The following is a 14,026-nucleotide window of genomic DNA, read 5'->3' as shown; positions in this document are numbered from 1 at the left end:
ATTGATGCTGAACAAGAGTTTATGGGGCCAGAAACGCTTTCTTCTTTGTACTACATGCACACCATATACATATGTACATATGTAATATAATCCTCATCAATATACATAATATAACCCTAAACTCTTTGAGTACCAGCTAAAAAAAATCAAAACAAAGGCAGAAAAGTACAGTCCCGTTCGTGATTCCTTGTGCTTCAGTATTCAGCTATCTGCGTTCTTTTCTCTCTCTCTCTCTCTCTCATCAAACATGGCGTCTGTTGTTGTTGCTGAGAGCAATGAGTGAGCGGCAAAAGAATTGGAAGAATAGTCAAAGCGGACAGAAAACCGCAACAAAGTGAAACGGCTCTACACTCGTCACCTCATCTGCTCTCTTTCGGGGACCATCTGTGTGTCAGTATGCAGGCAAACGTGCAGAAACTTGATGAGATTCGCTCTGTTTTCGGGTCTTATTTTACTCAGTAAAAAAACACTTTTCTTGTCTAAAAAAATTTAATATAATTTCGGAACATAATTTAAGCAAATTATGTTTCCGAATTCCACAAATATTTCCAGACAAAAATTCTTTAAAATTTGAGGGAAGTAATAAAAGTACTCTCGGAATCACTTAAATGTTGTGTAATATAAACTTTGGGTATAATTAGTACACACTAAAAATATTGGGTAACGGGAAGTAAACAATCTGATAATTGCCACATGCAATGGGCAATTTTAATTACTTTTAAAGATCAAGATTAGTACGTACTGCAAAATATATATGTACATATGTACGTACTTACATACATATGTATGTATGTGTATGGGTTTCAACAATATAATGAAATTGTTTAAACTTTGAGATTTTCAATGTTACATGTGTGATTTTAAATTATTTTCTTTTATCGTTAGCTACATTTGTTCATTTACATTTATACGAAATATGTGTACCTTTTTTTGACCCTACATCCTATTCAAGCATCTACATACTTCAAAGGAGGGGAAAACTTTTCTCATACGCCAACTTTCGCTTACATTTTACTGAAAAACTTGTGAACCACTTGCTGAGAGAAAACCCCCTTCAGAAAACTTGTGTGTGGATCGATGCCTTGAAAGTCAGGCAAAACAATGACAATGCTCTGTAGAATAATTTCTGTGCTCATTCATAATGCCGCCATTATCCACAGACAATTGGGGAAAGAAATCATAAAAAGCATACTACACGCTCCCAACAAAAATCGTTAAAAGCGACAACTGTTTGAATTGGAGAACCAGTCCGTGCAATGGGTAAAAACAGTCCATGGAATGAGAAAAAAGTGCCGGCGGAATGGATGTGTTTGTTGGATGCATTAAGCATACGCCGGAGTGTCCCCAAGAAGTGAAAGGAACGAGAGGGTGGCAACCCACACTGGCCGCACTTGTCTCCTGAGGGTGGTTACCATTACCATGCTGGGTGGTGGCGCCACAAATTGTTCAAATGGGGGGTCGGTCCATAAATATTTTATCACCCGATGGCCCCGAAAAAAAACAACAAAATACATACTTACATAATTGAACAAAATAACCCCCACTGAGAGTAAAGCTTTTTATACGATTGGAACTACAGGGTTTAACCAATTAGGGGTTATATAAATCTATATAATCAGCCAAAATATATGATATAATTTTGTAAAAAAAGGGTTTTCTCTTGGTACAGTTGGATTTCTTTAAGGGATCTTCATGGAAAATACTGCATTTCATTGTACAAATAAGATAAAAAGATGGACGCAAATGGGAACTATGTATAAATATAATCTAGAAAAGGAAAGATTAAAGAATTTAATGAAAGGCTAAAACAGGTTGTAAATTCTCATAGACACAGATGTTTATGTACCATACATTTAAATAAATCTTGTATCTTCTTAGCGAACTGAGATAAGAATAGAGAAGAACGCATTTAGGTACTTGAACCAAGGACTAAGCACTTGAAGTGGGAGAGAACATATGATATTATTGACCCTTTAAATTCTATCGCATTTATTGACTTTATTCCCAATTAAAAGATGCTTAAAGATGCAATAAAAGTGTGTGGCTGTGGGCATAAACAAATGAAACGAAAAGAAAAATTTGATTTGATTCTGAAGAGTTTTAATGGATTTTAAAACCCATAAACAATGACCTTCAACGTGCTCTTGTGGGGTTAATGGGGTAATCAAATCTTTTCTACAAATGAATTTAGCGTTTAATTGCATCTTGTATATAATTGTATATAATTTAATGCTACCTCAAACCCAACCAAAATCGATTCTAAATGGTTTACAACATTAAGCATCAACCATTCCCCCTTTGACCGTATCGCAAATGTAATGTTTGTTCTCTTTTCTGTGAAACCCCCTCAGGACATAACGAGAGGAGGACAAATCATTGCAATTAACTCGCGTAACCGAGCCAACAACAAAAGCCACGAGAAGAAGACCCTAGAGCCCACTAGAGCGAGAGCCACGTGAGACAGGCAGAGAGGCAGAGAACCCCCGGGGGCCACACCACACCACACCACACCATACACATCCCTCCTCTGGCACTCTCTGGGCCCTCCCGCCCCGCCAAAACAAAGCATGGGCGACAATATAATTGGCTCTGCGAGCTTCCTGCACTTGGGGGACATTGTCTCCCTGTATGCAGAGGGCAGCGTATGCGGATTCTTGAGCACACTCGGGTAAGTGTCCTTTGACGTGAAGGAGATCTCCCGCTAAACGTTTGCCCCTTCGACAGCCTGGTGGATGATCGCACAGTTGTATGCCCCGAGGCGGGGGACTTGAGTTGTCCGCCCAAAAAGTTTCGAGGTAAGTTGCTCGAAAACGGAAACCCCACTGAATCTCTAATGATTTATCCTTATCCCTTTAGATTGCTTGATCAAAATATGTCCAATGAATCGATATTCCGCACAGAAGCAGTTCTGGAAGGCAGCCAAGCAATCAGCCAGCTCCAACACAGATCCCAATCTGCTCAAGAGGCTGCATGTAAGTGAAAAATAAGTGACGAAGCCCAAGAAAGAGTTTTTCCTAACGACTGTGTCCCCCTCTATTTGCAGCACGCGGCGGAGATTGAAAAGAAACAAAACGAAACGGAGAACAAGAAACTGCTGGGCACATCCATCCAATATGGCCGCGCTGTGGTGCAGCTCCTGCATCTAAAGTCCAACAAATATCTGACTGTAAACAAGCGACTGCCGTCGCTGCTCGAGAAGAATGCGATGCGCGTGTACCTGGATGCGAATGGGAATGAGGGCTCCTGGTTCTACATCAAGCCGTTCTATAAGCTCCGCTCCATCGGGGACTATGTGGTGGTGGGGGACAAGGTGATACTCAGTCCGGTGAATGCCGATCAGCAGAACCTGCATGTGGCGGCCAGCTACGAGCTGCCCGACAATCCCGGTTGCAAGGAGGTGAATGTGTTGAACTCGTCCACATCGTGGAAAATCTCCTTGTTTATGGAGCACAAGGAGAACCAGGAGCACATACTCAAGGGTGGCGACGTCGTGCGTTTGTTTCACGCGGAACAGGAGAAATTCCTCACCATGGACGAGTACAAGAAGCAGTACCATGTGTTTCTGCGTACCACAGGACGCACAAGCGCCACGGCGGCGACCAGCAGCAAGGCCCTTTGGGAGATTGAAGTGGTCCAGCACGATTCGTGCCGCGGTGGAGCAGGCGACTGGAATTCCCTCTACCGCTTCAAGCATCTGGCCACGGGACACTATCTGGCCGCAGAAGCGGAGGTGGATGTGGCCGCAGGAATCTCTGCTTCGGCGGTGGCGGCACATGAACTGCTGCTGGGGGACTGCAGCAAGGATTCGGGACTAAGCTCTACAATGAATTCAACACTAAATGGTGAGGATCAACCCTTAAAAGTGGCTTCCTATAACCGATCTCCTTTTTTCCTTCCAGAAAAACCCAAAGGCAAGCAATACCGACTCGTTTCCGTACCCTATTCCGCTGACATTGCCTCGGTTTTTGTGCTGGACGCCACCACTATGGCCCGACCGGACAGTTTGGTGCCGCAATCCAGCTACGTGCGGCTGCAGCACATCTGCTCGAACACGTGGGTGCATGCCACATCGATACCCATCGATGCAGACGACGACAAGCCGGTGATGTCGAAGGTCTGCTGTTCCCCCATCAAAGAGGACAAGGAGGCCTTTGCCTTGATACCCGTCTCGCCCGTGGAAGTGCGTGATTTGGATTTTGCGAACGATGCGTGCAAGGTGCTGGCGCTGGTCACCAGCAAGCTGGACAATGGCAGCATTTCAATCAATGAGCGGCGGGCGTTGATCTCCCTGTTGCAGGATATTGTTTACTTTATAGCTGGAATGGAGAACGAGCAGAACAAGACTAAGGCATTGGAGTTTACCATAAAGAATCCAATCAGGGACCGCCAGAAGCTGCTGCGGGAGCAGTACATACTCAAGCAGCTGTTCAAGATACTGCAGGGACCTTTCCAGGAGCACACCGCAGGAGACGGTCCATTCCTCAGGCTGGATGAGCTCGGTGATCCGAAGAACGCGCCGTACAAGAACATCTTTAGGCTGTGCTACCGCATACTGCGACTGTCGCAGCAGGACTATCGCAAGAATCAGGAATACATAGCCAAGCACTTTGGCTTGATGCAGAAACAGATCGGCTACGACATCCTGGCCGAGGACACCATCACCGCGCTGCTGCACAACAATCGCAAGTTGCTGGAGAAGCACATCACTGCCGCCGAGATTGAGACATTTGTGGGTCTTGTGCGCAAGAATATGCACAACTGGGACTCGCGTTTCCTCGACTATCTGTCCGATCTGTGTGTGTCGAATCGCAAGGCCATTGCCGTCACTCAGGAGCTGATCTGCAAGAGTGTCCTTAGCGACAAGAACAAGGACATACTCATCGAGACGCAGGTGAAGGCTCTGAAGAGCAGTGCGACCCTGGTGCGCTGCTACAAAGGCACTACCGAGGATGTGTGCCTGGCCACGCTCACCGAAGTGGCGGGCGATGACGAGGATCGTTCCGATGTGCAGTCCACATCCACCACCACCACGTGGGATAGCGCGAGCTTGAATGAAGATGAGGAGCTAATGTCGCCGGGCGATAAATACGAAATACATTTGAAATGGACAGGACAACCGGTGAGGGACGGAGGGAATGCGATGCAGCATAAGAATATTATAATTTCTCTCTCTTTTAGACCTCTCGATCGATGGCAGATCTGGCCGATTCAGTGGCCGATGGCTCTGAGCAGGACGCAGCTATCCTGAATTATTATCGCCACCAGTTGAATCTGTTCTCCAATATGTGCTTGAATCGTCAGTACCTGGCCCTAAATGAACTCTCCCCTCGACTGGACATTGATTTGATTCTCAAGTGAGTCTTGTTTCAAGAAAATGCAGACTTTCCTTCTATTCTGCAACGTTTCGCAGATGCATGTCGGATGAGACGATGCCCTACGAGCTGCGTGCCTCCTTCTGTCGTCTGATGCTGCATTTGCATGTGGATCGTGATCCCCAGGAGCCAGTTACGCCTGTGAAATATGCGCGTCTGTGGAGTGAGATACACACAAAGATGTCCATCATGGAGTGAGTAAACCCCAGAATAAAGGTTCCCCCAGTGCTGATTCTTCTTTCTTTTAGCTACGACGGGAAGAACCAGCAACCGGATCAGAACAAACAGGCATGTCGTGCCAAATTCAACACTACCATTGCCTTTGTGGAGAACTATCTGTGCAATGTGGCCACCAAAGTGTGGCTCTTTACCGATCAAGAGCAAAATAAACTCACATTTGAGGTGGGTGAATCGACAGATCGACAAAGACCTCTAACTGAAAGGTTTTTCTTTATTTTTTAGGTAGTAAAACTAGCCAGAGATTTGATTTACTTTGGTTTCTATAGCTTCAGTGATCTATTGAGGCTAACCAAGACGCTGCTCTCCATTCTGGACTGTGTATCGGATACTTCGACGGGTGGAGCCTTTGCTAGCACCGATATTGATTGTAAGTATCCGCCAAAGAATGGATATTTATCTTAGAGTTTTGTTCATTTGTCATTTTGATTGGTATTTTCATTGACAAGCTGTCGAAGAGGAGACAAAAGCAGAGGGTAATCATTCATCACAGATCTAAAGGAAAAGCCGTGGCCTCTCATTTATTTATTTCGATTTTCCCCCACATTACAGCTGAAGGTGGAGTCCTGCGTTCCATTGGAGACATAAACACGGTGATGACATCGTTGGCCCTGGGATCCGTGGGTCAGGCCATTGCTGCCCCTTCAATGGCCCTGCAGCAGCGCAAGAGTGTGTCCCAACTGATGAAGGAGTATCCATTGGTGATGGACACCAAACTAAAGATCATCGAGATACTGCAGTTCATACTGGATGTGCGCTTGGACTACAGAATCAGCTGCTTGCTGTCCATCTTCAAGCGGGAGTTTGACGAATCCGATGTGGCCGCTGCTGCCACGAATGGAGGAGAGTCTGGCACGCCGCAGCCCCAGTCACAGTCTCAGGCACAGCCGTCCCCTTTGAGCACACCCAATGATCCCAGCGATCCCATGGCCAACGCAGAGTCTATGGCTGCTGCAGCAGCTGCTGCCGCCGCCACAGCAGCGCGGCAGAAGAACATCGACCTGGAGTCCATTGGTGTACAGGCGGAGGGCATCTTTGACTGCGAGCGCAGCGATGCGGCCAATCTGGATTTGGATGGCCAGGGCGGACGCACTTTTCTGCGCGTACTTCTCCATCTGATAATGCACGACTATGCGCCGTTGGTTTCGGGTGCATTGCATCTTCTTTTCCGGCATTTCAGCCAGCGCCAGGAGGTCTTGCAGGCCTTTCGACAGGTGTGTGTTCATCAGAGGGAGAGAGAGATTACATTTTATCATTGTTTTTTGATTTTTTCAATGCTTTTGCAAGGATATAATGAAGAAAGTAGAATTTAATGTTTTTAATGACTAGAATTTGTAAGATTTAGAGTCAGCGGTGGGCAGGCGTTTCTGATTTTGGGAGCAGTAGCGAAACTCAACTCGATCATTAATACTCCGCGTCTTGAACCTTGTATTTGTTTCTCGGGAAATCTCTTTTGTACTTTTCGCTTGTGCGTCTCGAGTCGAGCATCAATCTGGCCCTTCACGGAGCAAGCACGTGCCCACCGCTGATTTAGAGAGACATAATTTATTAGAGCCATCCATCATTTACCCATTCGCCATTATATCATTCATTTGTTAAATTTGGAAGAGCATTGTAGTCCTACGGCATGCCGTAGATCTTATACGTAGCTTTTGAAACTCAACTAACACTTTAATCGATCTAATCTCGTACTCATCTTTTCTCTTGTGTTTGCATGCGCTAACTCTCTCAATCTCTCTCTATAATAACCATCATATATATATCGAACAAAACGAATCGAACCGAATCACTATATATCGTATAAAATCGTATTTCATATATATAACAAAACTACTAAAACCACACCAAAAACTATAAAAAAAAACTAACAAAAGTGGACGTATTCCGCATACCGTACTGAACGCTCTTTTGATTTTGTATGTACCCATGATATTTTCAAAACGAAACCTCCAAGGAAAACCTAGCGGATCCTAACTAGTAGCATTTTCTGCCCCCTTGCAGGTGCAACTTCTCGTCTCGGACAGCGATGTGGAGTCGTACAAGCAGATCAAATCTGACTTGGATATCCTGCGGCAGAGTGTGGAGAAGTCCGAGCTGTGGGTGTACAAGGCCAAGGCCACGGACGAGCTGGGGGGCACAGATCCGGCGGGAGATGCCGTCAATGTGGAGTACAATGCGGCTCTGTCGCAGGAGCAGCGCAACGAGTACCGCAAGGTCAAGGAGATCCTGATGCGAATGAACAAATTCTGCGTCACGGCCTCTGGCTACGGCCACGGATCATCGGTGGTGAAGCCGCGCAAGCACGAACAGCGTCTCCTAAGGAATGTGGGGGTGCACACTGTAGTCCTCGATCTGCTGCAGAATCCCTACGACGAGAAGGACGATGAGCTGATGAAGGAATTGATGTGTTTGGCCCACGAATTCCTGCAGAACTTTTGCCTTGGCAATCAGCAGAATCAGGTTCTGCTCCACAATCATCTCGATTTGTTCCTGAATCCCGGAGTAAAACATTGAAATATATATATATTTTGAAGCATTATAATAATTGTGGAATCCCTTGCAGATACTCGAAGCCAAGACAGTGTGTGCCATCTTCAAGGATAACCTGGCACTCTGCAATGAAGTGACGGATAAGGTGGTCCAGCATTTTGTGCACTGCATAGAGATCCATGGCAGGCATGTGGCCTACTTGCAGTTCCTGCAGACAATTGTCAAGGCGGAGAATCAGTTCATACGCAAGTGCCAGGACATGGTGATGCAGGAGCTGATCAATTCCGGGGAGGATGTGCTGGTGTTCTACAACGACAAGACCTCGTTCCAGCACTTTGTGCAGATGATGCAGCAGCAGCAGCTGGCCCGCATGGAGAAGCTCAGCGACGACAGTCCGCTGAAGTATCACGTGGAGCTGGTGAAGCTGCTGGCCTGCTGCACCATGGGCAAGAACGTGTACACGGAGATCAAGTGCAACAATCTGATCTCGCTGGACGACATCGTCACGGTCATCTGCCATCCGCTGTGCATGCCCGAGGTGAAGGAGGCCTATGTGGACTTTCTCAATCACTGTTACATCGACACGGAGGTGGAGATGAAGGAGATCTATGCCTCGGGCCACATGTGGAACCTCTTTGAGAAGAGCTTCCTGGTGGACATCCATCAGCTTATCTCGAATGCCGCCGCCAGTGCGAACAAGACGCTGCAGGCGTATGTTTTGAATGGGGTGACCAATCTGCTGGGCAGCTTCTTCTCCAGCCCCTTCTCCGACCAGAGCGCCATCGTGCAGACGCGTCAGTTGATCTTCGTGCAGCTCCTGCAGTCCGCCTACCGCCTCACCCAATGCAAGTGGATGTCGTTGGCGGACCGATTCAATGTCGAGAACTGCATCCGTACGCTGGTCGAGTCGGCCAAGATGCGGAGCATCGCCTTGCCGCTGGAGCTGGAGCAGCAGGTGGCCAACATGTCCAGCAAGACGGCCATGCTCACACGGCAGACAACCAAATGGCTGCTGGCTTCGAAGCAACCAAAGTACGAGACCCAGCAGTCGGCCACCCTGATGCGCTGGGACCGCTCGATCATCGAGGGCCTGCAGGACATTGTCTCGCTGCTGGAAGATCAGCTGAAGCCCGTGGTGGAGGCGGAGCTCTCGCTGCTCGTGGACATACTCTACCGCTCGGAATTGCTCTTTCCCGCTGGCACAGAGTCCCGCAAACGGTGCGAGAGCGGGGGCTTCATCCGCAAACTGATCAAGCACACCGAGAAGCTGCTGGAGGAGAAGGAGGAGCGCATGTGTGTCAAGGTGCTGCGGACTCTACGCGAGATGATGGCCATCGACGTGAACTACGGCGAGAAGGGGGATGCCCTGCGGCAGACGCTGCTCCTGCGCTACTTTCAGTGCAAGAGCACGCCCAGGCTGGAGGAGGATCTGTTGTCGCCCCTTCGAGCAGCCGTGCCTCCGATGTCAGAGATGGCCAAGCAGCACCATCTGGTGACCCACGGACCGGGGGCCAAGTACCTGGCGAGGGCGGGCAAGACCCTCCACGAGATGCAGAACCATCTGGACCGCGAGGGCGCCTCTGATCTGGTGGTGGAGCTGGTCATCAAGTCCGTTCACTCGCCCAACATATTCGTGGAGGCCGTCGAGCTGGGTATCGCGCTGCTGGAGGGCGGCAATCCGATTATCCAGAAGGGCATCTTCCAGAAGTTCCTCAGCGACGACCTCAACCAGGCCTTCTTCAAGGTCTTCTTTGAGAAGATGAAGGACGCCCAGCAGGAGATCAAGTCCACTGTTACGGTGAACACGACGGACATTGCCGCCAAGGCTCATGAGCACAAGGCGGACACAAATCTAGAGTTGGATAAGATCTCCCGCAAGCATGGGTTGAAGAGCAATGGAGTGGTCATCACGGAGGAACTGAAGCGGGAACTCCACAATGCAGGACTGGCCACAGTGCGGGCGTATGGCAATGCCCGGAACATCCACTCGGGCGAGGAGAGCTCCTCGATCAGTGTGAACAGTCCGCTGGAGGATATACTGGCCGAGAAGCTCGAAAAGCACAAAGACAGCAAGGAGCAGCGCAATCAGCTGTCCAACAAGGTTCTCGTCATGCAGCCGATCCTCCGCTTCCTGCAGCTCCTCTGCGAGAATCACAATCCCGATATGCAGAACCTGCTGCGCAATCAGAACAACAAAACGAACAACAATCTGGTGTCCGAGACTCTGATGTTCCTCGATTGCATCTGCGGCTCGACCACCGGCGGCCTGGGTCTCCTGGGGCTCTACATCAACGAGCACAATGTGGCGCTGATCAATCAGACGCTGGAAACACTCACCGAGTACTGCCAGGGGCCGTGCCACGAAAACCAGAACTGCATTGCCACCCACGAATCGAATGGGTTGGACATCATCACGGCACTGATACTGAACAACATCAATCCGCTGGGCGAGAACCGCATGGATCTGGTACTGGAGCTAAAGAACAACGCCTCCAAGCTGCTGCTGGCTATTATGGAGAGCCGCGGCGACAGCGAGAACGCGGAGCGCATACTCTACAACATGAATCCCAAGCAGCTGGTGGAGGTGGCCTGCAAGGCCTACCACCAGGAGGAGCTCATCGATGAGCATGACGAAGCGGACGAGCCGGATGCCGCCACCGACGACGACGATGCCACTGTGAGTCCACGCGAGGTGGGCCACAACATCTATATACTCTGCCATCAGTTGGCGCAGCATAACAAGGAGCTAGCCGGCCTGCTCAAGGCCTCCGAGGATCCACAATCGGCCAGCTTCGATGCCAAGACCAGCCAGGCCCTCATGTACTATGCTACGCACACGGCGCAAATTGAGGTAAAGATCTATGAACATTTCAGGGATTATCTTCCACATCTTCGTGTACATTTTTCTTTATAGATTGTACGCAATGATCGTACGCTGGAGCAGATTGTCTTTCCCATACCCGAAATCTGCGAGTACTTGACCACGGATACGAAAATCAAAATTCTCAACACTGCCGAACGGGATGATCAGGGCTCGAAGGTGGCTGACTTTTTCGACAAGGCCGAGGAGATGTTCAACGAGATGAAATGGCAAAAGAAGCTTAGAAGTAGGCTTCCACTCCTCCCTTTCTGGGTCACCACTTAGGACCCTAGCTAATTTTGGACTCTCTTCCAGGTCAACCCTTACTGTTTTGGATCAGCAGCTACATGTCCCTGTGGAGCAACATACTCTTCAATTGTGTGGTTGTCATAAATATAATTGTGGCCCTTTTCTATCCCTTTGATAAGAGCAATACTGTACCAGGTGAGAGAATATATATATGTAGGACGAGAGATCGAGAAAGCTAGAGAGGCAGAGCGCTAGATGCTAGGTGTTTCGGTACAGTGGACAGTACAATAAGTCGAAAATAATAGAGAATTACTTTACTCATATGACCCAACAGATTCCAAAGATTAAACCATTTGAAAATCCACTTTTTGTTACTTACAGACCTGAGTCCGCACATTTCGCTGCTTTTCTGGATCATAATGCTACTCTCGTTGGTCTTTGTGATAATGCTGCCCCGTGCATCTGGCATCCGAACACTTATAGGCTCCGCCATACTGCGCTCAAACTTTTTGCTGGGACCAGAGTCAACTCTCTGTTTACTGGGCGTGGTCACGGTATGCAATCGAATACCTACATATAAGCTGTTAAAAGATATCTAATTCGTTATCCTGTTTGCAGGTCACACTCAAGAGCGTTCATATAGTCAGCATAATGGGTAACAAGGGTACACTAGAGAAGAAATTGATCAAAATAATCACCGATATGCAGTTGCTTTATCATTGCATTTATATTGCATTTTGTTTCTGTGGTCTGATTGTTCATCCATTCTTTTATTCCTTGTTGGTAAGTTGTATGATCCTTCTGCACCTTCTGCTTTTTCATCATAATTGTTCCTCTCCAGCTTTTCGATGTGGTCTACCGCGAGGAGACGCTGGTCAATGTCATCCGTTCGGTAACCCGCAATGGACGCTCGATAGTCCTGACCGCTGTACTGGCTCTGATTTTGGTGTACCTGTTCTCCATCATTGGCTACATGTTCTTTAGGGATGACTTCCTGGTTAGTGTGGACTTTGATGAGCAGGAGAACACCGGCTCCCCACTGGGCATGGCCATGCCACCAGTGACCGTCTCAGTGCCGCCAGTAGTAGAAGAGTTTTGTACGGCACCCGATGCACTGGGAAATTGTGGAGGCAGCAAACCGCTACCAGCTTCGAGCGATGTGGCTAGCAATGTCGGCAGTGCTGGCGGCGATGTGAAGGAGCGTTCCTGCGACTCTCTGGTCATGTGCATTGTGACCACACTGAATCAGGGACTGCGGAATGGCGGGGGCATTGGAGATATACTCAGGGCGCCCTCCAGCAAGGTATTCCAACTGTCATTTTGATTTATTTCTATAACACTAATGTGTTTTTTTTGTTCCTTGCAGGAGGGTCTATTTGTGGCTCGAGTAATCTACGATCTGCTGTTCTTCTTCATTGTGATCATTATCGTTTTGAACCTGATCTTTGGTGTGATCATCGATACCTTTGCCGATCTGCGATCGGAGAAACAGCAAAAGGAGGCCATATTGAAGACGACCTGCTTCGTGTGCTCCCTCAATCGATCAGCGTTCGACAACAAGACCGTCAGCTTCGAGGAGCACATAAAGAGCGAGCACAACATGTGGCACTATCTGTACTTTATTGTTCTGGTCAAGGTGAAGGACCCCACTGAATTCACTGGTCCCGAAAGCTATGTCTACGCCATGGTCAAGGCTGGCATACTCGAATGGTTTCCTCGCCTACGGGCCATGTCTCTGGCGGCGGTGGATGCGGATGGCGAGCAGATTGAGCTGCGCAGCATGCAGACCCAGCTGCTGGAGACGCAGTTGCTCATCAAGAACCTATCCACGCAGCTGCACGAGCTCAAGGATCACATGACGGAGCAACGCAAACAGAAGCAGCGCTTGGGTCTGCTCAACACAACGGCAAACAGCCTCCTGCCGTTTCAATGAATTGAATCCCGATTAGAATATAATAGAACCCTTCTTTGCACTTAATTTTGGTAAACATTCCCTATGCACGCACATAGATATGAGAACCATAAAGTATTGGCACCATGCCCAATATAACAACCTCTTCGAAACTCATTCTAAGAGGGTACACTCCTGGAGTGATACAAGATTATTTACCTCTTCGAATGATCCGAGTATCGAGTGTCCTCGAAATATACTTCTGTATTAGATTCGAATTCCAAAATCAACAAAACAAACTTGCTCAAATAACATCCCTCTAGACATAATCTTCGAAATTCTATGCAAAACCAACAACTAACTGAATAACTGAATATAACGTATAGTGAACTCACACTCAGAGAACTTAGGGCTGTTAACATGTTAATTAGTGAGCGTGTTACGCATTTTTTTCACAATTTTAGACAAGGTTTTTCTACCTTACCTCTTATACCCTAGCCTCTTATACCCTTGTTGACTCTAAAATACCTGAATGCTAGAATCTAGAATCGTAGTTAACTTGAAAATGTTCGCCGAGCGACCTCAAAAACCATTTTCCGAAAACCTTTTGCGCTGTTTTAAGTTACTTACTTTAGTTAATTGTTAATACTATATACGAATAATTTCTCATAAGTTTTGTAATACCAGAAAGCAATCGACTTGCAAATCAAATCTAAATATTGTGATTACACCTTTTTCCATTTCTATTTCGATTCCGTTCCGTTTTCATTTTTTAATGGTTTACTTAGTACTCGAAACGAGTTTGTTGGTTAAATTCATTCTAAGCTAACATCTAGATTTTGTCCTAAGTGAAACTAAACTACAGTTAAGTGCAACTTTATATCTTTACATATAAATGCATATACATAAATATCTTTTAAATAAAAC

The 14,026-nt window shown here is 47.4% G+C and overlaps 1 protein-coding gene across 1 annotated transcript in view; it reads left to right on the top strand.

Annotated features, from left to right (window-relative positions):
• The window catches only part of LOC6591340 (inositol 1,4,5-trisphosphate receptor), a 27,089-nt gene extending 13,063 nt beyond the window's left edge, over window positions 1-14,026 (top strand). Inside the window, exons 3-21 of the mRNA XM_026986241.1 lie at window positions 2,352-2,668; window positions 2,725-2,795; window positions 2,857-2,972; window positions 3,044-3,842; window positions 3,900-5,119; window positions 5,179-5,354; window positions 5,411-5,566; window positions 5,621-5,774; window positions 5,835-5,979; window positions 6,059-6,085; window positions 6,162-6,823; window positions 7,611-8,111; window positions 8,173-10,950; window positions 11,014-11,206; window positions 11,275-11,403; window positions 11,590-11,762; window positions 11,827-11,991; window positions 12,050-12,511; window positions 12,575-14,026. Of these exons, the coding sequence (XP_026842042.1) occupies window positions 2,568-2,668; window positions 2,725-2,795; window positions 2,857-2,972; window positions 3,044-3,842; window positions 3,900-5,119; window positions 5,179-5,354; window positions 5,411-5,566; window positions 5,621-5,774; window positions 5,835-5,979; window positions 6,059-6,085; window positions 6,162-6,823; window positions 7,611-8,111; window positions 8,173-10,950; window positions 11,014-11,206; window positions 11,275-11,403; window positions 11,590-11,762; window positions 11,827-11,991; window positions 12,050-12,511; window positions 12,575-13,141 (8,595 nt within the window). The 5' untranslated portion in view covers window positions 2,352-2,567 and the 3' untranslated portion in view covers window positions 13,142-14,026. The remainder of the gene's footprint in view (window positions 1-2,351; window positions 2,669-2,724; window positions 2,796-2,856; window positions 2,973-3,043; window positions 3,843-3,899; window positions 5,120-5,178; window positions 5,355-5,410; window positions 5,567-5,620; window positions 5,775-5,834; window positions 5,980-6,058; window positions 6,086-6,161; window positions 6,824-7,610; window positions 8,112-8,172; window positions 10,951-11,013; window positions 11,207-11,274; window positions 11,404-11,589; window positions 11,763-11,826; window positions 11,992-12,049; window positions 12,512-12,574) is intronic.

The sequence above is a fragment of the Drosophila persimilis genome, unplaced genomic scaffold (assembly GCF_003286085.1).
Source record: "Drosophila persimilis strain 14011-0111.01,24,50 unplaced genomic scaffold, DperRS2 tig00000000-arrow-pilon, whole genome shotgun sequence".
NCBI classification, from domain to species: domain Eukaryota; kingdom Metazoa; phylum Arthropoda; class Insecta; order Diptera; family Drosophilidae; genus Drosophila; species Drosophila persimilis.
This window is presented reverse-complemented; position numbering and strand designations above follow the sequence as displayed.